At 64.9% G+C, this 18778-nt stretch overlaps 4 protein-coding genes across 4 annotated transcripts; all 4 read right to left on the bottom strand.

Moving 5' to 3' along the window:
* Positions 1 to 9: 9 nt before the first annotated feature.
* Positions 10 to 3388, bottom strand: WAS (WASP actin nucleation promoting factor). The gene is made up of 12 exons (XM_031611483.2): positions 3204 to 3388; positions 2670 to 2816; positions 2377 to 2463; positions 1815 to 1911; positions 1707 to 1745; positions 1553 to 1603; positions 1290 to 1452; positions 1134 to 1176; positions 899 to 1052; positions 484 to 809; positions 215 to 320; positions 10 to 149 (listed from the first exon to the last, which is right to left on the bottom strand). The coding sequence occupies exons 1-12, from the start codon at positions 3312 to 3314 to the stop codon at positions 100 to 102; spliced, it is 1374 nt and encodes a 457-aa protein (XP_031467343.1). The 5' UTR covers positions 3315 to 3388; the 3' UTR covers positions 10 to 99.
* A 93-nt stretch (positions 3389 to 3481) lies between these two features.
* Positions 3482 to 8352, bottom strand: TBC1D25 (TBC1 domain family member 25). The gene is made up of 6 exons (XM_031611481.2): positions 8068 to 8352; positions 7797 to 7906; positions 7578 to 7729; positions 7369 to 7502; positions 6674 to 6889; positions 3482 to 6496 (listed from the first exon to the last, which is right to left on the bottom strand). The coding sequence occupies exons 1-6, from the start codon at positions 8131 to 8133 to the stop codon at positions 4616 to 4618; spliced, it is 2559 nt and encodes an 852-aa protein (XP_031467341.2). The 5' UTR covers positions 8134 to 8352; the 3' UTR covers positions 3482 to 4615.
* Positions 8353 to 8409: 57 nt separating this feature from the next.
* On the bottom strand, positions 8410 to 14230 carry GRIPAP1 (GRIP1 associated protein 1). Its single transcript, XM_090126668.1, has 22 exons — positions 14028 to 14230; positions 13878 to 13944; positions 13719 to 13780; positions 13589 to 13615; positions 13019 to 13126; positions 12765 to 12918; positions 12583 to 12680; positions 12264 to 12299; positions 12141 to 12172; positions 12013 to 12060; positions 11846 to 11924; positions 11663 to 11755; positions 11415 to 11507; positions 11072 to 11149; positions 10647 to 10733; positions 10248 to 10304; positions 10057 to 10156; positions 9801 to 9910; positions 9575 to 9709; positions 9000 to 9093; positions 8795 to 8922; positions 8410 to 8647 (listed from the first exon to the last, which is right to left on the bottom strand). Exons 1-22 carry the CDS (start codon positions 14130 to 14132, stop codon positions 8588 to 8590), a joined length of 1851 nt encoding a protein of 616 aa, XP_089982794.1. The 5' UTR covers positions 14133 to 14230; the 3' UTR covers positions 8410 to 8587.
* A 66-nt stretch (positions 14231 to 14296) lies between these two features.
* On the bottom strand, positions 14297 to 18745 carry LOC116240913 (transcription factor E3). The gene is made up of 10 exons (XM_031611482.2): positions 18237 to 18745; positions 17895 to 18059; positions 17570 to 17789; positions 17017 to 17217; positions 16470 to 16565; positions 16226 to 16325; positions 15818 to 15874; positions 15638 to 15713; positions 15404 to 15551; positions 14297 to 14949 (listed from the first exon to the last, which is right to left on the bottom strand). The coding sequence occupies exons 1-10, from the start codon at positions 18341 to 18343 to the stop codon at positions 14623 to 14625; spliced, it is 1497 nt and encodes a 498-aa protein (XP_031467342.2). The 5' UTR covers positions 18344 to 18745; the 3' UTR covers positions 14297 to 14622.
* Between the last annotated feature and the right edge of the window lie 33 nt (positions 18746 to 18778).

Genomic DNA, 18778 nt, shown 5'->3' with positions numbered 1-18778 from the left:
CCGCGGTAATTAATCGCTCATCCGCCGCCGTTTATTTCGAATTGGGGGTCGGGCGGGGGGCGCGAAGCGCTGCGGCCGCCAGGGGGCGCTGCGGAGCCGTCATTCGTCCCATTCGTCCTCGTCGTCCTCGTCGCCGTCCTCGCCTTCGTCTGTGGGGGGCGGGGGGGTCAGGGGGGCACCGCCTTGGTTCGGGGGGGGGAATGGGGTGCCTCACCTGAGGAGTGAATGACGCGGCTCCGCTTCTGCATCACGTCCATCAGCGCGCCCACCAGCCCTCCCGCCGCCCCGCCCCCGGCGCCGCCCTCGGGGGCTTCGGGGGTCTGCGGGACGGAGCGGAGGTCGATCAGAGCGGAGCCCGCGGGGAGCCGCACCCCGACCAACCGCACTGCAACGGGCTGCCCCTCGGCCCCCCCTCCGCCTTTGTGCCCTCGGGGCGTTACGGCCCCCCCGCGCCCACCCCGGGGCACCGCAGCCCCTCCCCACCTTGTTCAGCGTCACGCCCTGCCGGATCTGATCCAGGAGCGCCCCCCGCGCGGGAGGGCCGCCCACCATGGAGGGGCTCCCGCTGGGGGGGGGCAGAGGTGGGGGCGGAGGGGGCGGAGCCACGGAGGCGGCGGCGCACGGAGGGGCGGGGCCTCGAGGAGGGGGCGGAGCCGCGGGCCGAGGGCCGGAAGCCGGGCCGGGCCCCCCACGTGGAGGGGGCGGAGGACCCCCGGACGGTGGGGGGGGAGGCAGCGGCCCGCCGCGAGCCCGTGGGGGTCCGGAGGGAGGAGGGGGAGGAGGTGGGGTGCCCCCTCTGCCTTGTGGGCCTGCAAGGAGAGGCATTGATTGCGGTGTTAATGGTGCCGTGGGCACCCGCAGGGTGGCTCTGTAGGAAGGGGGGCTCTGCGCGGCTCACCCTGGCGCCGCATCTCCTCCTTGACGGCCTGCAGCCCCCCCTGCCCCTCGATGAAGTCATAGATGAGGCGTGAGGTCTCAGCGTCTGCCAGCTGCGCCTCGCTGATGCCAGCCCGTGCGAACAGAGCCCGCAGGTCGGGGTCCAGCGCTGCTGTCTGCACCCACACGGCTCCTTAGGACCCCTGTGCTCCACATGAGGGGTTCCTCACAATGCTCCCCCCACAGCCCATACATACATCAAAGCCGTTGGCGGGATCCCAGCCGATGTGGCCGACGTGCCTGGGGGACAGAGGGGCTCAGGAAGTGCCTCACATCTCCCCCAGCCCCACATTTCCCCCTTACACATGCCCAGATATCACCCCATCAGCCCCACATCGCCCCCCCATACTCACTTGAAGCCAGACGGGGCTCCGATGTCGGCCTTGGAGATTTTCTTGCGGCCCTTCTTGCGCTCGCTGCCCGCTGTGGGGCTTCCTGCTGTGGGGCCAGGCAGCCCTCGGTAGCGGGAAGCTGTGATGTCAGGGTTGGCGATGGGCACAGCTGGCAACGATGGAGCTGCGGGAGCAGCAGAGGGAGTTTGTGGGTTTGGGGGCCCCTCCAAGGGTAAAAAAGCCTATGGGGTAGGAAGTCCCCAAGCTATGGGGCAGGCACTCACCACTGCTGTCCATAGGGGCCGGGGGGGGCCGGGGAAGGCTCCCACGACGCTCTGCATTGGAGGGGATCGGTGTGCACTCCGTGCCCCCCCTCACCCGCTCCTGTGCCCCCCACCCCAACCCTGCTCCCCAACCTACACGAGGGGTGGGACTCACCATCGCCAGGAGGCGGCGGGGGTGGGAGCTGCCGGGTCTCTGTAAGGAGAGAGGGTGAGCAGAACGCTGTGGAGCCTCGGGGCTCTGCATCCCCCCCCATTTACTCACCTGCTCGCTGCTGCCGCCGCCGCAGCCTCTCCTGCACCCGCTCCTCAAAGGCGGCCGCCTCAGCCTCATCCGCGAAGTTCAGTCCCGCCTGGCCCTCCTGTGAGGCCCCGCCCCCTGCGCTTTAGCCCCTCCCGCAGCCAGCAGCCCCCACCCACCGACCACGCCTGAACACCTTGAGCCCCACCCGCCCGCCTTTAGCACCACCCTGCCCATAGCTCTGACCGGACACGGTCAGCCCCGCCCACAGCCCCCTTAGCCCCGCCCAGATCATCTTAGCCCCGCCCGCAGCCACATTGCCCCACTCGCATACGTTTAGCCCTGCTGAGCCTCTTAGCCCCGCCCATAAGATCTTGGCCCCGCCTACAACCCATCGTCCCGCCCACAGCCCCTTGCTCACACCCACAGCCCCTTAACTCCGCCCAGATCCGTAGCCCCGCCCACACACCCGTAGCCCCGCCCACAGCCCACGACCCCCGCCAGAGCCTCTTAGCCCCGCCCACACCTCCATAGCCCCGCCCACACCTCCATAGCCCCGCCCTCTCCCCGAAGCCCCGCCCCTCACCTCGCAGCTCAAGGTGTGGAAGAAAGGCATTGCAGCTCCGTACCCCATCTGCGCCTGCAGCTCCTGCTCCCACAGCAGGCGGCCGGCCTGGGGGGGCGGGGGGGGGGCACAGCCGGAGCTCAGCCTCCCCACAAACACCCCCACCCCTCAGCCCCCCCCCTCGATGGGCCTCCCTCCCTCCGCTGCCCCAGGAACGGCCGCCACAGCGCCGTACCCCAGAACGAGACCCCCCCCAAGCAGTGACACCCCCACACAGCTCCGCTCCGAGTGCCCCCCCAGCCCGCCCCACTCACCCTCAGCCCGTACAGGCGGATGAAGTAGGAGCGCCGGCTGCTGTCCCTCACCAGGCAGGCGACGCCGCAGCACCGCTTGGCCCAGGACCCCCCCGCGCCCCCCCCCGGCTCTGCCAGCACCAGCTGCACCACGGCCGTCGCCAGGGTCTGAGGAAGGGATGAGTGGGGATGGCGGATCCCACAGACCCCCCCAGTGACCCCCCCAGTGAGCGTACGACCCCCCCCATCCCCATCCCACGACCACAAAGGACCTTAAAAACCCACAACACCCAGCCAGGATTTCCATGTGAGATCCCCCCATACCTGTAAGCACCATTAACACCCCCCCAGGAACCCAAAGAACCCCCTGAGACTCTCTTACCCCCCCCAGGACCCTCTTAGCCCCCCCAGGATCCCATAAATCCCCACCACTCCCAGCACCACTGGACCCTCTTAGCCCCCTTGGAACCCGAGGACCCCATTGGGCCCCCCACGGGACCCCCAAGGACCCCCCCATGGCCCCCCCTGCAACCACAGGGTCCCCCATCCCCTCACCACACATTTCCGGCCCAGCAGCTCGAACAGTTGCAGGTTTTCCTGCTGCTGCAGCAGCACCGAGCCAACATTCTCAGCTGCTGGGGCAGCCCCCCGCCCCCCCCGGCTCATCGTGGCACCCCCCCAACGCCCGGAACCCCCCCAGCACCCTCTCCACCCCCGGGGCCTTCGCTGGGGCCTCTTCCACCCGGAAGCACCCTGAGCCCCGCGGCCGCAGGGACGTCACCTCCGGCCTGGGAGGGGAACTGGGGTGACTGGGAGGAACTGGGAGGCTCAGGGCGGGGGTGGCAGAACGGCCCCTCCCCCCGGGGACCCCCACATCCCCATCTCCCCCCCTCCTATCCCACATCAGCAACCAGGACCCCTTCCCAGTCCATGCTGAAGCATTTCCAGCCCGTAATGGGATGGGAGCTCCTTTCTCTCCCTGTACGGACCAGGACCCCAACCACCAGCCCCAGTCTGTACTGGGAGGGGCTCACACTGACACCCCCTCCCCATCCCCGGCCCATACAGAGCCCTCTGGTCCACACTGCAATCCACAGCCCACAGCTGCCAGGCCTCAGCTTTATTTGTGCCATCGGTGCCCCATAGCGGGGGGGGAAATAAATAAGGGGGGGCAAAAGGCACCTGGGGACAGGAACTGGGGTGCACTGGTCCGTACTGGGAGAACTCATAGATGAGATGAGATCCCAGCTGGGAAGCCCAGCTGCTCTGTACTGGTCCTTACTGGGAAAACACAAGGCCACGCAGGTGAGAAGATCCCGGGCATGATGCTGTACTGGTCTGTACTGGTCCTTACTGGGACGACGCAAGGCCACGCAGATGGAGTTCCAGTTGAGCTGCCATACTGGTCTGTGCTGATCCGTGCTGGGGGGGGGCTGAAGGCCGCGCGGATGTTGGTGCAGTGATCCCAGTTGGGAAGCAGTACTGGTCCATACTGGTCCATACTGGTCCAACTCAGGGCAGCTCCCAGCTGGGACGCTGTAGTGCTTTGTACTGGGAGGCACTGGGCTACGCTGGGCTCTGTGGCCACTCCATGGGATGTGGGGGATGTGGGGACAGCTGGGGGGCCTCTGCAACCACAGGGGGTCAACAGGGTCCCCAAGGAGGCGGGGTCCCCATATGAGCCTAGGCATCTCCATGGGGTCCCAGTTCCCCATAGGGTCTGTCTGGGGTTGCCATATTAACCTAACGAGTCCTGGGGGGTCTTTTGGGGTCCCACCTCAATCTCCAGCTCCCCAGTAGGGTCTATATGGGGTTGCTCCCCATGAGATCTATCTGGGGTTGCCATATTAACCTGATGAGCCCCCATGGAGTCTTTATGGGGTCCCACATCAACTCAGCAGTCCCACCTCAGCCCACAACCCCCGTGGGGTTCCCCCCCACCCCCCAACTCCCCCGTGGGGTCCCCCCTACCCACGCGTGGGGCTCCCCGGAGCCGCTCCCCCCCAGCCCTCCAGGTAGCGGGCAAAGAGCCCCTTGGCTCTGCGCAGGACGCGGGGCAGCTGGTGCCTCCTGACCAGGCGGTCGAAGTGCATGGCAACCTCGTTGTAGTCGCCGGCCCGCGCCATCACCGCCTCCCGCTGCTCCAGCAGCATGGCCAGGCACACGAACAGCAGGAAGGGATTCCCCTGGCCCAGCTCTGCTGGCGGCGGCAGCGGTGCCCCGTCATCTTCCACACCCACCTCTTCTTCCTCCGAGGAAGAGGAGGAGGAGGAGGAAGAGGAGGACCACGAGTCCTCCCAAGCCCAGCCTCCCGCCCACGGGTCCTCCAGGGCATCAGTGGCCATGCTGGGATTCGCATCCACAGCTGTAGGGTCGCTGTGTGGGTCTGTGGGGTTGTCACGTACCTCCGTGGGATCTTCACCGAGCTCCCCAGCAACGGCGGGGCCTTCACCGACCTCCCTGGGGTCACTACCGACCTCTTTGGGGTCTTCACCAAACTCCTTGGCAGCACTGGGGTCCTTGCTGACCCCTTTGGTGACTTCACCAATCCCTTTAGGGTCCCCGCTGACCTCTTTGGGAGTTTTATCATCTTTGATAATCTTTATGGGATCTTCACTGACCTCTCTGGTATCGCTGAGATCCCCACCGGCCTCTCTGGGTTCTTCACAAACTTCTTTTTGGATGCTGGAGCTCCTGCCGGCCCCTCTGAGCTCCACACTCACCTCCCCGCAGTCACCACCGACCTCACTGTGGTTCCCCCCGACCTCCTTTGGGGTCTGCATCGCCCTGGGGACGCTCAGATCTTCGTAGGCACCCTTTGTGCCGATGTCTTCAAAGCTCTCGGGGCCTCCAACGCCTCCCCTGCAGCTTTTGAGATCTGCTGACATCACTTTGCTGTTCTCATGAGCCTTCCTGGAGACGTCGGGTTGGGCACAGATCTCTGCAGTGGAAACGTCTGCGGGCTTCTTTGGGACAGCGGAACTTTCCCTGCTGATTTTGAGATCCTCTGGGCCATCATTTTTACACACATCGGGACCACAGGCGATGGGCTCCAACCCGTCAGCCTTCAGTTTGTCCTCGGAGCTGCCAGGACCCTCCTGGATGCCCCCTCCCCGCTTCTCCCTCCGGCGCCGGGGAGGCCGAGGCCGCATCCCCCTCCTCTCCCGCAGCCCCCGCCGTGCCCTGCGTGCCCCCAGGGGCGCTCCCAGCAGCGGGATCCCCTCGGGGGGTGGCGGTGGGGCAGGCGGCAGGGAACTCCAGGTGATCTCCAGCACCCGCAGCGCGTCCTCGAAGGCAAACTCGCGCTTCAGCTCCAGCAGCAGCCAGCGGTAACAGAAGAGCAAATCGTGGGCGCCGCGGGCGGCCAGGAAGGCCCAGAAGGGCGGATCTGCGCGGCGCAGCAGCCGCCTCAGGTGGGAAAAAGCCCGGGCCAAACCTCGGCCCCCCGGGCGGAAGCGCGGCCCCAAGCGCCGCATTAAGGAGCAGAAGCAGAGGAAGGCCTGAGCCTCATCGTCCAGCACGGCCAGCAGCGGCGCAGCCACGTCCGACATACCCTGGCAGTAGGAGAGGCGCGGGTGGCCCAAAGCGAAGGTGGTGAGCAGAGCCTGCAGCGCTGCCAGGTGGGGGTGCCCCTCCTCGGGACCCCCGAAGTAGGGGTGCCCGCGGTCGGTGCGCACCACGTCCTTGCGCACGGCGGCCGCCACCAAGGCCAGCTCTGCTGGGGCCGCCCGCGAGGCCAGCAGGGATTTCAGCGCCGTGTATTCGTCGGCTTTGCGCCGCAGGTGGGCCAGGCGCTCCTGTCCTGACAGCCCGGCGGGGAAGACGTTCAGTAGGTAACGCCACACCACCTTCACGGAGGGAACAAGAACAAATTAGGGCAAAAAAACGCGGATTTGGGGACAACAAGGAATACATGAGACAACTCTGAGCCCACACCACCTTTTGGGGCGACAACAAGAAGAAATTAGGGCAAAAGAACACAAATCTGGGGACAACAGGGGAGGGTGAGATGGCTCTGAACCCACCTTGCGCAGCCCAGGCTCCACGCCACCGTGGTAGACGTGCAGGCGGAGGTCGTGCGGCCGCAGCAGGCGCCCACCGGGGCCCAGGTAGGAGCGCAGGTCGGCGTCGCTCAGCGGGGCACACGGCGGAGGGGGGGTGGATGGCGGCGAGGTGGGGGTCTGGGAAGTGCTGTCGGACCAGGCCAAAGCTGCCTGCGCCCGCGCCAACGTCCGGCCCACCTAGGAGGGGAACTGGTGGCACTGGGAGGGACTGGGAGACGTTGGGAAGTAGGTCTATGGATAGGAGAAAGGGACTGGGGGGTAACTGGGTGGCAATGGGGGACATAGAATGGGAGACAGAGCACTAGAGAGGGACTGGAGGGATACTGAGGGAGCTTTGTGGCACTAGAAAGGAATTAGGAGCAAACTGGGGGGACTGGGGCGATGGGAGGAGACTGTGGGGTAACCAGGAGGGGGACTGGGAATACAGAGAAGGATTAGAGGTAAGCCAGGAGCCTCGATAGGACACTGGAAGCACTACAGCAGCCAACAGTTAGTAAGGCAGTACTGAGCAAGTTAGAAAAGAAATGGGAAGGTTGAAAACGGGAGGCAGAGAAACACTGTAAGTGCTGGCAATAAACATGGGGGTACGAGGAGATGCTGGGAGGGAGCTGGGGCACAACGGAGGGGGACAAGGAGCCGAAGGGTGCGGGGCCCACCTGCGCCCACAGTGCCTGCGTGAAGGGCACGGCGGCGGCCAGCAGCGAGCGGCGCTCGGCGGGGGGGGGTGGGGCGGGCTCGGCGGCCGCCACCTCTCGGGGGCTGATGATGTCCCAGTCCTCCAGCAGCGGGCCTGCGGGCGGGGGGGCAGCATCAGCGCCAATCCGGGGGCTGTCGGTGCGCCCCCAGCCCCCCCCCGGCTGCTCACAGTCGGCCGCGGGGCGCACGTCCAGGCGCAGGCGCAGGGCGGGCCGGGCGGCGGTGAAGGCGGCCGCCAGATCCCCATCGCTCAGCAGCGGCACGAAGCTCTCCCGGCCCTGAGCGTCGCGGGCTGCGAAGCTGAGGGCGAAGTTCCGCCTCCTGCGGGCACAGCGCGTCAGGCCGGGCCCGGAGCAGGAAGGGGGGGGGGACGCAGGGCTGCACTCACCCCTGCAGGTCGAAGGCGCGAGCCAGGATGTGCTGCAGGACGTCCAGCGAGGTGATCTGCGGGTCCACGGCGAACGAGCGGAACACGGGCGGCTGCGGCCCCTCGGTCTTCTGCGCGCAAAATGGCGGCGGCGCCTCAGACAGCGCCCGGCCGCGTTGCCATGGAGACGCCGCCTCGCCGCTCCCGCGCTCGCCCCTCGTTGCCCAGCGCCGTCACGTGACCGACGTCCCCTCCCCCCACGTGACCTCCCCGGCCTCAAGCCCCGCCTCACCTGGACGCGCACGCGCACTACCTCGCACTCCTCGTCCCCGCAGGCCCCGCCCCCCGGGGACGCCATGGAGGCGGCCTTCGGGTCGCCGCCGCCCGGCGGACGGGTGGGAACGGAGAAGCGCTATACGTCACCGCGCTGACGTCACGGCGCGGGCCCCGCGGCCTCGGAGCGGAGTTCGGGGTGATCCGGAGCGCCGCGCCGAGCGCGTCCCCGTCCTGCGGCCACCGCGGCGGCAACAACATCCGGGTTGCTGCCCGGAAGTGACGTCACAGGGTGGGCTCGACGGCAACGCGGCACATGCGTGTGCTGATCACGCCCCGCCCCGCCCTCCAAGCCCCGCCCCTAATGACGCACCGGCAGCGGATTGGAGCACTTTATTGAGGCGGGGGAGAGAACGGGGGTCGCATGCTCCGCCCCCTCAAAACGGCAACGCCCCCTTAAAGCGGCCGCATCACCGCGGTGGGCCCGAGCAGCAGAACTTTGTACAGCAGCGGGGAGCGGGCGGGGCGTCGGCTGTCGCTCACGGCGGAGCTCTCTCATTGCGGAGCCGCGCCAGCTCCTGGGACAGCATTTCCAGGTCCTGGGGACAGAAAACGGAGGGGCGGGTCAATGCAAGCCCCTCCCCCAACAGACCGAACCCACTTGAAGATGCCACGACCCCCCGGCCAAACCACGCCCCTTAGGGCACAGAAAGGCCAAAGCCCCGCCCACCCCAGGCCCCGCCCACCTGGCTCATGTGCAGGTTTTTGGTCAGCTGCTCCTCCAGGAGGTTCTGCAGTTTTTTGTTCATCTCCCGCAGCCCCTCCTCACCCGGCCCCGCCCCACGCCGGGAGGCAGCGGGGGGTCCTGCAGCCTCTGGGGGGGAGAACGGGAGCGGTGAGGCGCTGTGCCCGGCCCTGTGGGGGGAGGTGGGGGGACACGGGGGGGCTCACCCAGCCGGCTGTCCCTCACGAAGCTCTCAATGATGGCGCTCTTCCGGCACAGATCCTCGGCCATGGATGCGCTGCTCACCTCCAGGTGCCGCACCTGGGAGGGGGGTGAGGGGTTCAAACACCCCCCGCGCCCCCCCCAGCCCCCCCTGCCCACACACTGCCCCTCGTTTTCCTCCCCCTGCCCGCAGTTTGTCTCAGTTCTATCCCAGTGCCTCCAATCCCCTTCCCATCCCCTTCCGTTCCCCTATTCCCCACCTGGTGGGACCCCAATCCCCCCCCATTAGCACACAGTCCCATTCCATTGCCTGAATCCCTTCCCAGGCGCCTCTACTTGTCCCCACAGCCCTCCAAGAGCCATCCCAGTATCACCCCACATCCCTTCCTAGTCCCTACCCTATTCCCCTTCTCAATTCTACCCCCACACCCTTACCCGTGCCAGTTTTCCCATCCCCTACCCCATATCCCCCCTCCCTTGTGACCCCAGCACCCTCCACTCCCTTACCTCCATCCCCTCAGCCCTCTCCCAGCCCCCCCAGCACCCTCCCACCCCCTCCCCATTGCCCCCAGCCCCGCACCTTCTCCTCCAGCAGCCACCTCTCCTGCTGACTCTGGGCCAGGCGCTGGAACAGCTCGGCCACCTCCGCCGGGGACAGCCCCCCCCCTGCGGGCACCCCTCCGCCACTGCCCCCCCCGGGGCTGCCAGACCCCGACTAGGGGGCGGTGGGGGGGGGGGGGTAGGGAGGTTATTTAAAACCACACCCAATTACACGCCACGCCCACCTCACGGTCACCCCCACCCACCTTCGTGCTGCCAGGAGCAGAGCTCTCCCTTCCCAATGAGGAAACGCTGCTGCTGTCCCCCCCTGGCCCCCGCCCTGGGGAGCCGCTCTCCAGCCCCAACTCCTCCAGCCCTGAAATGGGATGGGGGGGCAAAGAGGGGACAATGAGGGTGGGGGACACACACCGCAGCCCCCCAACGCTGGGCTGTGCCTCCCTCTCTATAGGCTGTGTGCCCCCCTTGGGGGTTCCCCTCCCCCCTCATCTCCCCTCCTCTGACCAGAGCGGATGCGGGTTGGGGTCAGCAGCTCCTGCAGCCTCTCCTGCAGGCGGTCAGCACGGCGCCGTTCCGACTGCAGCTGGCGTTTCAGATCCTTCAGCTGTGGAGGGGACACATGGGGGGCAGCACGTCACCCCCCCGTGCCCCCACCCCCATCCCCCCAGTCCCTCACACCCAGCCATGGGGCTCACCGCCGCGCTGCCCTTCTTCTCCAGGATGCGCTGCCCGTCCCGGACGTCCTTCAGTTCCTGGGGGGGGTGGGCAGAAGGGGGTTGGGGGCTGCAGGAAGGAATTTAGGGCCAATACTGGGGTTCTGGGGTTGATGGGGGGGTGGTGCTGGGAACACTGCAGCCCTGGGAGACACAATAAAGTCTCCAGCATACGATTTTGGAGTCCTGAGGGAAGGATTTTGGGGTCCCCAAAAGAAAAACAAGGGAGAGAAGAAAATTGGTGTCCCTGTGGAAGATTTGGGGATGCTGGCAGGGATGTTGGGGTTCTGGGCTAAATTTCAGGGTCTCCAGAGACCACAGTGGGGTGCTGGAAATGAGAGGGGGATTCTTTTTATGGGGGAGGGACACACAGTACTGCACCTGGCGCAGCGCCCGGCCCTCGGCCTCCTGCAGCTCCCGCTGCCGCTCTGCATCGCCCAGCAACGCCCGCAGCTCCCCAACACGGCCCTGGGGACAGCACAGCTCCTATAGGGCTGCTGCATGGCTCATGTAAGGTCAACTACAGCATCCCATGCAGTCATTCTGAGGCTCTACAGCACCACTGTGGGTCCTGTAAGACCACTGCAAGGGTCTATCACCCCTGGAGCATTCCCCACAAACCCTGAGAGCTGGAAAACGCCACATAAAAGCTGTACAATGCTGTAAGGACCCAGCGAGCCCCACAGCACACCCTGCAGCAACTATAAATCCATTTATACACTCCTACAGCTTCCACATGTCTTACAGCCCCTATACAATCTGCACAAGACCTGCTGCTCCCCCCCACAGCATCCCACAGCCCCCACCTCCAGCTCTGCCCGGTGCTGCTCCCGGTGGGCGCGGGTGGCTGCCATGTGCTCCTGTGCCTGCAGCTCCAGCAGCTCCTGAGGTGGGGACAGGAATTTGAGGGAGGAATTAAAGGGTTTGGGGGCAAGCAGTGAGAGTTTGGGGGTATAGCTGTGATGTGTGGTGGTTTTGGGGCGAGGAGTGAGGATTTTGGGGCACGGGGGCAAAACTCAGAAGCACAAAACAAGAACTTGAAAGCACAGGGGCTGGAAATGAGAATTTGGAGTGGGGAATGAAAAACTTGGGGCACAGAGGGAGAATTTGGGGTGCAAAAGGATTAGGTTTTGGAGTGGGGGCTCTGACCTGTGCCTGCCGCAGGCGCTGCTCTGTGTCCCCCTGTGTGCTCTCAGCTGCCTCCAGGCGCTGCCGCAGCTCCTCCTGCTCCTGGCAGCGCTCCTATGGGGCACCCGAGGGTGGAGACCCCAAATTCACCACAGGAAATCCCACATCCAACCCCCAGGGATCCCATCTTCCCCCCTCACTCCCCCCAATGATGGGACATGGGGCAATCAGGACCCCCTCGAACCTCCCCAAAACCCCCTTGGCCCCACCTGGAGCTGAGCCTGAAGGGCATCGTGTCGGCTCTGGACCTCCTGCAGCTCCCGGCTGAGCGTCTCACTCTGCTCCCGCAGCCCCTTCTCCACCTGCCTCCACCCCCAAAAAAACCCTATAGGAACTGTGGGGCCAGCCATTGCCCTATGGAGCCTCTCAACCCCTCCCCAGGACCCCCCGACCTGTGCAGCAGCCTCCAGCTCCTCTTGCAGCCGCCTCTTCTGCTCCTGCAGCTCCTGAATTTCCTGCTCCGCCTCTGCCCTGGGGGTGGTTCAGGTTGGGAAGGAGGGAGAGGCGTTGGGGTCCCAAGACTTTCTGGGACCCCCAACCCCCCCCAGCTCCCTTCTACCTCTGGGTTTTACTCAACGCATCTTTTTCTGCCTGGAGCTGCTGCAAACTTGGGTGAAAACAAACAAAAATAGTTCAATCAAACCCAACCCAATGTCTCTGTGCCCCCTCATGCACCCCCCCTTTCACCTTTCATCCTTTTTCCTCAGCTCATCCATCAGCTGCAAATAAAATAAACCACCAATAAGACTTCAATAATCCCCTCAACTCCCACAATACCAACAACGCCACCCCCCTTTCCCCCCCCCTTACCTCAGCCACCTCTGCCTGCAACCGGGACAGCTCCTCCTGGGGGGGGGAGAAATGCACAGAAACGCATTCAAACACCCACAGCCCCTCCCCAGAGAACCATTTTAGCCTCACGTTCCCCCAGCCACCATCTTCTTCCCTTCCCGCGCCCTGCAAACTCCTCTTTGTCCCCAATTCTCCCTCCCACGACCTTCACCTCCATCCTCTCCCTCCCCCACTTGCACCCCAAATCCCCCCCAGTCTTCCCTCCATCCTCAAATCCCTTCCCACAGCCCCCAGTTCCCCTACAGACATCCCCTACCCTCCCCACCCCCCAATGTACCTCTGTGGTAGGAACTGGGGGGTCCCCATTGGGGGTGTCCCCACCTCCAGCCCCCCCCTCCTCTGCTGTCTGCAGCTCCTTGGGGGGCTCCTGGGGGGCTGCAGGAAGGAAATCAGACCCAGAACCCACCCCACAAACATCCGCTCCCCCACCCAAACCTCTCGGAGCCTCCTGCAACTCACCCTCCATGGGGGCTGGAAGGACCCCCGCGTCGCCATCACCCCTATCCTGGGGGGGTTCCGAAGTACCCAAAGGATCCCTGGGTGGAGGTCCTGGACCCCCCCCATCCCGCAGGCGTTGGTTCTCCTTTTCCAGTCCCTCGATCTGTGCACACAGCTGAGACCCCCACAGCACCCCTGTTAAATGGGGGCCTCCAAAGCTCCCCCCAGGTCTGGGGGAGGGGGTAGGGGGGGGTGCGAGGGGGCGGGGGGGTCACCTTGGCCAACTCCCGCAGCAAAGTGCTGTTCTGCAGGCGGAAATCGTCCTCCTGGCTCTGCAGCTTCCCCTGCAGCATCCTCGTCTCCCCCAGCAGCGCCTCCACCTCCTGCCATGGGAGCACCGACCCCAGGGGGGCCCCCGAGTTGTACCCCCCCCAGCTGACCGACCCCTTTTTCCCCCCCTCACAAAAGAAGAGGGAGAACTGAGCGCTCCTCTGAGCGGCCCCTTAAGGAACTCCTCGCACAGCTCTGAGGCTGAAATGCTGCCCCAAAAGTTCTCTGAGAGAGACCTCCCACCTCCAACAAGAGACCCAGGAGCCCCCCCCCCCATTAAAACCCAGGCCCCCCCCTCATTAAAATCCCTCTCCGAAAGAAAATCCCGCTCCCAAAACCAGACTTCCACAAAACCCCAACCAAAAACAGAACACCACAAACAGACCCCGAACAGAAATACTACTACAAAGAAGCTCCCAAAAAAGACCCCCCCCCCCCCAAAATAAATGAGATCCCCATAAGAAACGCCCCCCCCCCCAGCTCTCCTCCAACCTCCATCCCCCGCCATCACCCACCTGAGCCTTCTTACTCTTACTGAGAGCCTAAAAAACAACACAGGGTGGTCTGTGCGTCTGCTGGGGGGGGGGAGGGGGTGACAACCCCCGGGATGTCCCGGTGGGGGCGGGGGGGTGGCGGGGGTCCCACCTTATTGGCCTTGGCCAAGTCCTTATCCAACGTCTGCACTTTCTGCCGCAGCCCCGCGAGTTCTGCGGTGGGGGAGGTTAAGGGGGGGGGGGGGTCAGCACCTCAGAGCCTCCCGAGCCCCTCAGGACCCCCCCACGGCCGCCCCCGCCGCCCCTTTACCGGTGCTGCTCCGCCGCAGTTGGTCCGAGAGGCGATAATTCTCCGTGCGCAGCTCCAGCAATTGGGCCTTAAGGGGGGGGGGGGAAAGAGGGGTGGTCACTGCCGTCCCAATGTCCGCCCCGCACCGCCCCGGGACCCCCCGGCCCCCACCTGCATCCGCTCGAACTCCTCCGCCGACAGCGCCTGCGCCATCTTACGTTCTCCCCCGCACTTCCTCTCCTCCGGAAGTGTATGCGGAAGTGACGCCAGAACCATAGAGTTCGGGGAGCAGAGCGGCAGCGCGGAAGGCTGCTGAAAGGAGGGGCTGCGCGGCGGTCCTCCGCGGAGGAGTTGGCCCAATTCCGTAGAATTTTGTAGTCCTCCTACATCTATATTTCTATGTAACTCGCGCTCCTACGTTTACGGGACCCCTGCGAAAACCAGGCACCGTTTCGTTAATAAATGTTTATTTCCGCCACTTTTTTCTTTTTTAAGATTTCCGTAAAAAATTGAGAGGAGAAATAAAAATGGGAAGCGGCCCCTTTAAGCGAGGCAGGGCGAGGGCGAGAGGGCGGGGCTTTGCGCCTGAGGGCCCGCCCCCAGGGGAGGAGCCAAGGGAGAGGCGGGGCCAGGAGGGTGGACCCACCGCCTTAAAGCGGCGATGCCACCTTAAAGGGATACACACCCTTCAAAGAGTTCCTCTATCTTAAAGAGACAGCTCAAAAATCCCACGGGTGGATGGAGACGGGAGGGGCCACGCGAGCGCTCAGGGGTCGTCCTCCATGCTAAGGCTGCTGCGGGGGCTGGAGGCGCAGGAGGGCACGGGAGAGGCCACAAGGGTTCCGGGGGGGCCCAAAGCCTCAAGCCCCCCACCCTCGTCCATCAGGAGGTCATCCAGCCCCCCCCCACCGACCAGCCCCAGCGGCAGCTCCAAGTCGTGGGGCAGCGCCAGGTCCAGCAGGCACTGCGGGGCTGGAGGGGGGAAAGGGGGGGCACCGGGGGTCTCCTCCTCGGACCCCCCTGCCTCTGGCAGTGGTGCTGCTGTGGGGGGGCTCAGGGGGAGGCCGTGCAGCTGCGCCTGCAGCTCCAGCTCCTGGAGGGGAGGCGGTGAGCAGTGCAACCCCACGGAGCCCCCGCCCCGCCCCGTAAGGCATCCCAACACCTTTTCACCCACCCTGATTTTTTCCATCCCAAAAATAACATTCTCAGACCCACTGAAACCCCCTAAACCCGTAAAAAAGCCCACTCCCGACTCCTTGGAGACTCTCTCAAGACCCATAATGAACCCACTCCCATACTGAGCCTCATCGCAACCCACTTGCCCCATAGAAAACCCCTCAACCCCATAGAGACCCCCACAAGACCCTCATTGAGGCCCCTCAACTGCAAAGAACCCCCTCACCTCTATATAAACTCTCCCACCACACACAGAAACCTCCCCAAAACCCACCCTGATCCCCTCCATACCCCATAGCGACTCCCAAACCCCACACAGAGACCCCCCCCCCCCCCCCGGCCCCACACACCTCACCCCCACGCCCCCCCACCTGCACACGCAGCTGCAGGCTGCGGTTCGCCTCCTCCAGGCGCTGCTGGTGCAGCTCCAGCTCCCGGGAGCGCTGCGTCTCCTTCTGCAGCTTGCGGATGTAATCCACCGACGCCTTCAGGATGGTGCCTTTGTTCCAACGCATCTCCCTGCAGCCCCCCCATAGGGGAAAAAAAAACGTATTGAGGCGTAAAGGGCGATGGCGGGCCCCAGAAATGAAGCAGGGTGCACTCACGGGTCGTTGGATTTGGGGATGAGGGTCCCCAGCTCTTTGATGCGGTCGTTGATGTTGAAACGTCGGCGCCGCTCGACTGCGGGACATTGGGAAGGGCTGGGGGTCAGCAGCACCCCCAGACCAACACGGAGACCCCCAGGGAGATTCCCCCCGCCCCCCCATGACAGCCCCTCATCTCACTCAGGTTGTGGTTGTCCTTCTTCTGACGCTCCTTCAGCAGCGCCTTCGCCTCTGTTTCTGAGTGGGGGGAGCAGAGAGCCATCAGGATGACCCCCCCCCCCATACCTGCCTCACAGAACCCCATCCCATAACCCAGAGAAATTCTTCACCCCCCTCAGACTCTCCCAAACACTGCAGGACGCCCCACGTCCTCACATACGCACCACAGCACCTCCACCTGAACCCCTTCCAACCCCAAAAGGACCCCTCCCACCCCCGAACCTCTTCCAGCCCCCACAGGGCCCCCCCCATTCCCCCAGACCCCTCTCTAAACCCTCTGGGACCACTCAAACTCACCCCTTTACAACACAGCCCCTCCCCTTCCCCTGAGCCCCTTCCAGCCCCCCCTCCATAAGATCCCCCCAGTACCGGATAGCTCTGCCTTGACGCAGGGCAGCTCAGCAGGACAGGAGCTGCTGCCCGCCGTGGGGGGGCTGAAGACCTCCAGGAGGGGCGCGGGGGCGGGCATCTGTCAGGGGGCGTGGTCAGCGAGCCGCGCGGGCCACGCCCACACTTCAAGCCACGCCCACACAGACAGGGGTGAATAGGGAAGGGGGCGTGGCTTGCAACAGGCCCCACCCCCTGCAGCCTTAAAGGGGCAGCGCCACCATACCGTGCTGGGCAGCGCGGTGCTGTCGGTGGGACCGAAGCTGAGCAGCTCATCGTAGCTGGACTCCAGGCTGATGATCTCATCAATGACGTCATCGATCTGTTGGGGGGAAAAGCGGGAATGAGCGATTCCTCATGTTCCCAAGATGCTCCAAAAACAAACTTTGAAAGCCCCTGAAACTTGGGTCGCAACCTCCGAAAGCAATCTCAGCCTGCTGGCAACAGCATCACGGCAGGCCGTGGGTTGGACACACGCAGTTTCCGCCCCATTGGCAATTCCTGATCACCTCCTCCTCTCCCCGCTGTGGGCTGCTATGCCATCTCCAACCAAATCTCATCAGAATGCCCAAAGTTACATCACAGCCCCTCCCAAAACAGAATGAAAAGCTGCAGAAACGCATCACAGCCCAACATCACCCCCAAACCCCCCCAAATCCACTCAATCTCTCAAGATTAGCCTCCGCAATCACCGTAATGTATCTCAAAGCAAATAATTACACTGCACTACAATCCAACCCCCCTCCCGCCCACAGCACCATAATGGCACCCACCTCCTTCTCAGAGCCCGCCCCAATGTGCAGCAGTGCCATGGGGCTATGGGGGGGTGCAGCAGCGGCGGGGGGGGCCGTTGGGGGGGGTGCAGGTGGGCTGGGTGGGCTGCGACCGCGGGCTGAGCTCAGGTACTGCCGCAGCTGCTGCCGCTGTGCTGCACGGATGTGGTAACGTGTGGGATTCTCCAGGTGGGTCTGCACCTGTGGTGGGGGGAGAAAAACATCTCTGGAATCCCCCAGAGACCTGCAGCCCCCCCTCCCCCAATCCCTCCCATCCCAAAATACATACGCACCCTTCCCAAGATCCCCCTAGTCCCCGCCCCACGCCCCCAGTCCAACCCAAATACACCAGGAATCCCCACTCCAAAGACAACCCAGTCTTCCTCCACCCTACAACGCCTCAAGATCTCCCCAAGACCCCCAACCCCCTCATCCCACAATGCTCCAAAACACCCCTTGTACCTCCCAGCCCCTCCAGATCCCATAACGCTCCCCCCCCCACACACACACACCTCCCCGATCTCTCCCCTGACCCACGGTGCCCCCTCCTCACCTTCAGCACCTCGGGGGGTACATGAGGTGGCGGTGCCCGCTGCGGGGGGGCTCCCACGGCGATGGCAGGTGATGGGCCGGGGGCCTGGGAGGGTGCGGAGGGGCCGGGGGGGCCTCCCCCACCTCTTTCTCTGCGCTCTTGCTCCTGCGCCTGTGCCCGCATCAGCTGCTGTCGCAGCAGCACCCGTGAAGAGGGAGGCGCTGGGGGGGCCGCAGCCGTGCTGGGACACGAGGGGAGTTAATGGAAGGCTGCAGGGTGCCATAGAAATGCAGGGTGGGGGGGTTGTTGGGTGTTTGTATGTTTGTTTGCTTTGTTTTCTTTTCACCTGTGGGGCAGCGGTTGGCTCTTCAGGCTGTAGAAAGGGCCGGGGGGGTCCTCAGGCGGGGGTTCACCGGGGGCTGCTTTCCCGTTGTCTGCACCTCCTCCACCTCCAGCTGGGTCCCACTCGATGTCGGCCACGATGCCGGATTCGGGCAGCACGGAGCTGACGCTGGATGAGACAAATTGTCCCCATCGCTGCACACACAGCCCCCCCGGCCCCCAAAAGAAGCACTGCGCTCACCGACCCCCCCCATATCCCTGAGACCCCCCGCAGGATCCCCCCTCCTCGACTTCCCCCCATACCTCTGAGCCCCGACCCTCCCCCCAGTAGCACAAACCCCCTTACCTCACCACCTGCAGACTGTCGGGGGCCCGCGGCCCCTCCAGCAGCACGTACACCGTGGGTCGGCCCGGGGGGGGCACAGGGGTCCCTTCAGCCGCTCCGCGGGACATGGTCGTCCCCCCCCAGAACCTCCCTGGGTGTCTGAAAGATGAGCGGGAGGCTCCGCTGGGGACGGAGCGTTGAAGTCCTGCGGGTTCCTATGGGGCCGGTGCCGTTGTTGTAGGGCTGGCAGCGGTGATGCGGTGCTGGGGGGCTCCTGGGGGACGGGGGGGCTCCCGCAGGCCTCCAATGGGATTGGCGTTGCCGCTGCGGGCCCGGCGCGGGGCTCGGGGCACTGCTGTGGGGCTGCTTTAGGACTAAGAGCGCTTACAGGAAGCCGCTATGGGGCTCGGAGCGTCGCTATGGGGCCGGAGGGGGGGGTGGTCCCAGGACCCCGTTGGGGGGCTGCTGGGCTGGGACAGGAAGTGGAGGCTGACCGGAAGCGGCATCACAAGGAAAGGCCAGAGACCGGAAGTTCCGGGAGGAACCGGAAGCGACGGAGACGG

The sequence above is a fragment of the Phasianus colchicus genome, chromosome 29 (genome assembly GCF_987193195.1).
Source record: "Phasianus colchicus chromosome 29, bPhaCol1.hap1.1, whole genome shotgun sequence".
Lineage (NCBI taxonomy): Eukaryota > Metazoa > Chordata > Aves > Galliformes > Phasianidae > Phasianus > Phasianus colchicus.
The sequence above is the reverse complement of the archived record's forward strand: the minus strand, read 5'-3'. Positions and strand labels throughout refer to the sequence as shown.

Bases quoted from the DNA above. Each gene is read 5' to 3' on its own strand.
- WAS (XM_031611483.2), bottom strand. From the start codon at position 3,314: ATGAGCCGGGGGGGGCGGGGGGCTGCCCCAGCAGCTGAGAATGTTGGC. The intron at 1,453-1,552 runs GTGAGTGCCTGC...CTGCTCCCGCAG, and splicing joins GGCCCCTATGGACAGCAGTG to CTCCATCGTTGCCAGCTGTG. The intron at 1,177-1,289 runs GTGAGTATGGGG...TCTGTCCCCCAG, and splicing joins GGAGCCCCGTCTGGCTTCAA to GCACGTCGGCCACATCGGCT.
- GRIPAP1 (XM_090126668.1), bottom strand. From the start codon at position 14,132: ATGGTTCTGGCGTCACTTCCGCATACACTTCCGGAGGAGAGGAAGTGC. The intron at 11,508-11,662 runs GTGGGGCCAAGG...GGTGCCCCATAG, and splicing joins CCCTTCAGGCTCAGCTCCAG to GAGCGCTGCCAGGAGCAGGA. The intron at 10,157-10,247 runs GTGAGCCCCATG...TCCCCTCCACAG, and splicing joins AGAAGAAGGGCAGCGCGGCG to CTGAAGGATCTGAAACGCCA.
- LOC116240913 (XM_031611482.2), bottom strand. From the start codon at position 18,343: ATGTCCCGCGGAGCGGCTGAAGGGACCCCTGTGCCCCCCCCGGGCCGA. The intron at 15,714-15,817 runs GTGAGATGAGGG...AATGTCCCGCAG, and splicing joins GAAGGACAACCACAACCTGA to TCGAGCGGCGCCGACGTTTC. The intron at 15,552-15,637 runs GTGAGTGCACCC...GGGGGGCTGCAG, and splicing joins ATCCCCAAATCCAACGACCC to GGAGATGCGTTGGAACAAAG.
- TBC1D25 (XM_031611481.2), bottom strand. From the start codon at position 8,133: ATGGCGTCCCCGGGGGGCGGGGCCTGCGGGGACGAGGAGTGCGAGGTA. The intron at 7,730-7,796 runs GTGAGTGCAGCC...CTGTGCCCGCAG, and splicing joins CGCGCCTTCGACCTGCAGGG to GAGGCGGAACTTCGCCCTCA. The intron at 6,890-7,368 runs GTGGGCCCCGCA...TTCCCCTCCTAG, and splicing joins CGCAGGCACTGTGGGCGCAG to GTGGGCCGGACGTTGGCGCG.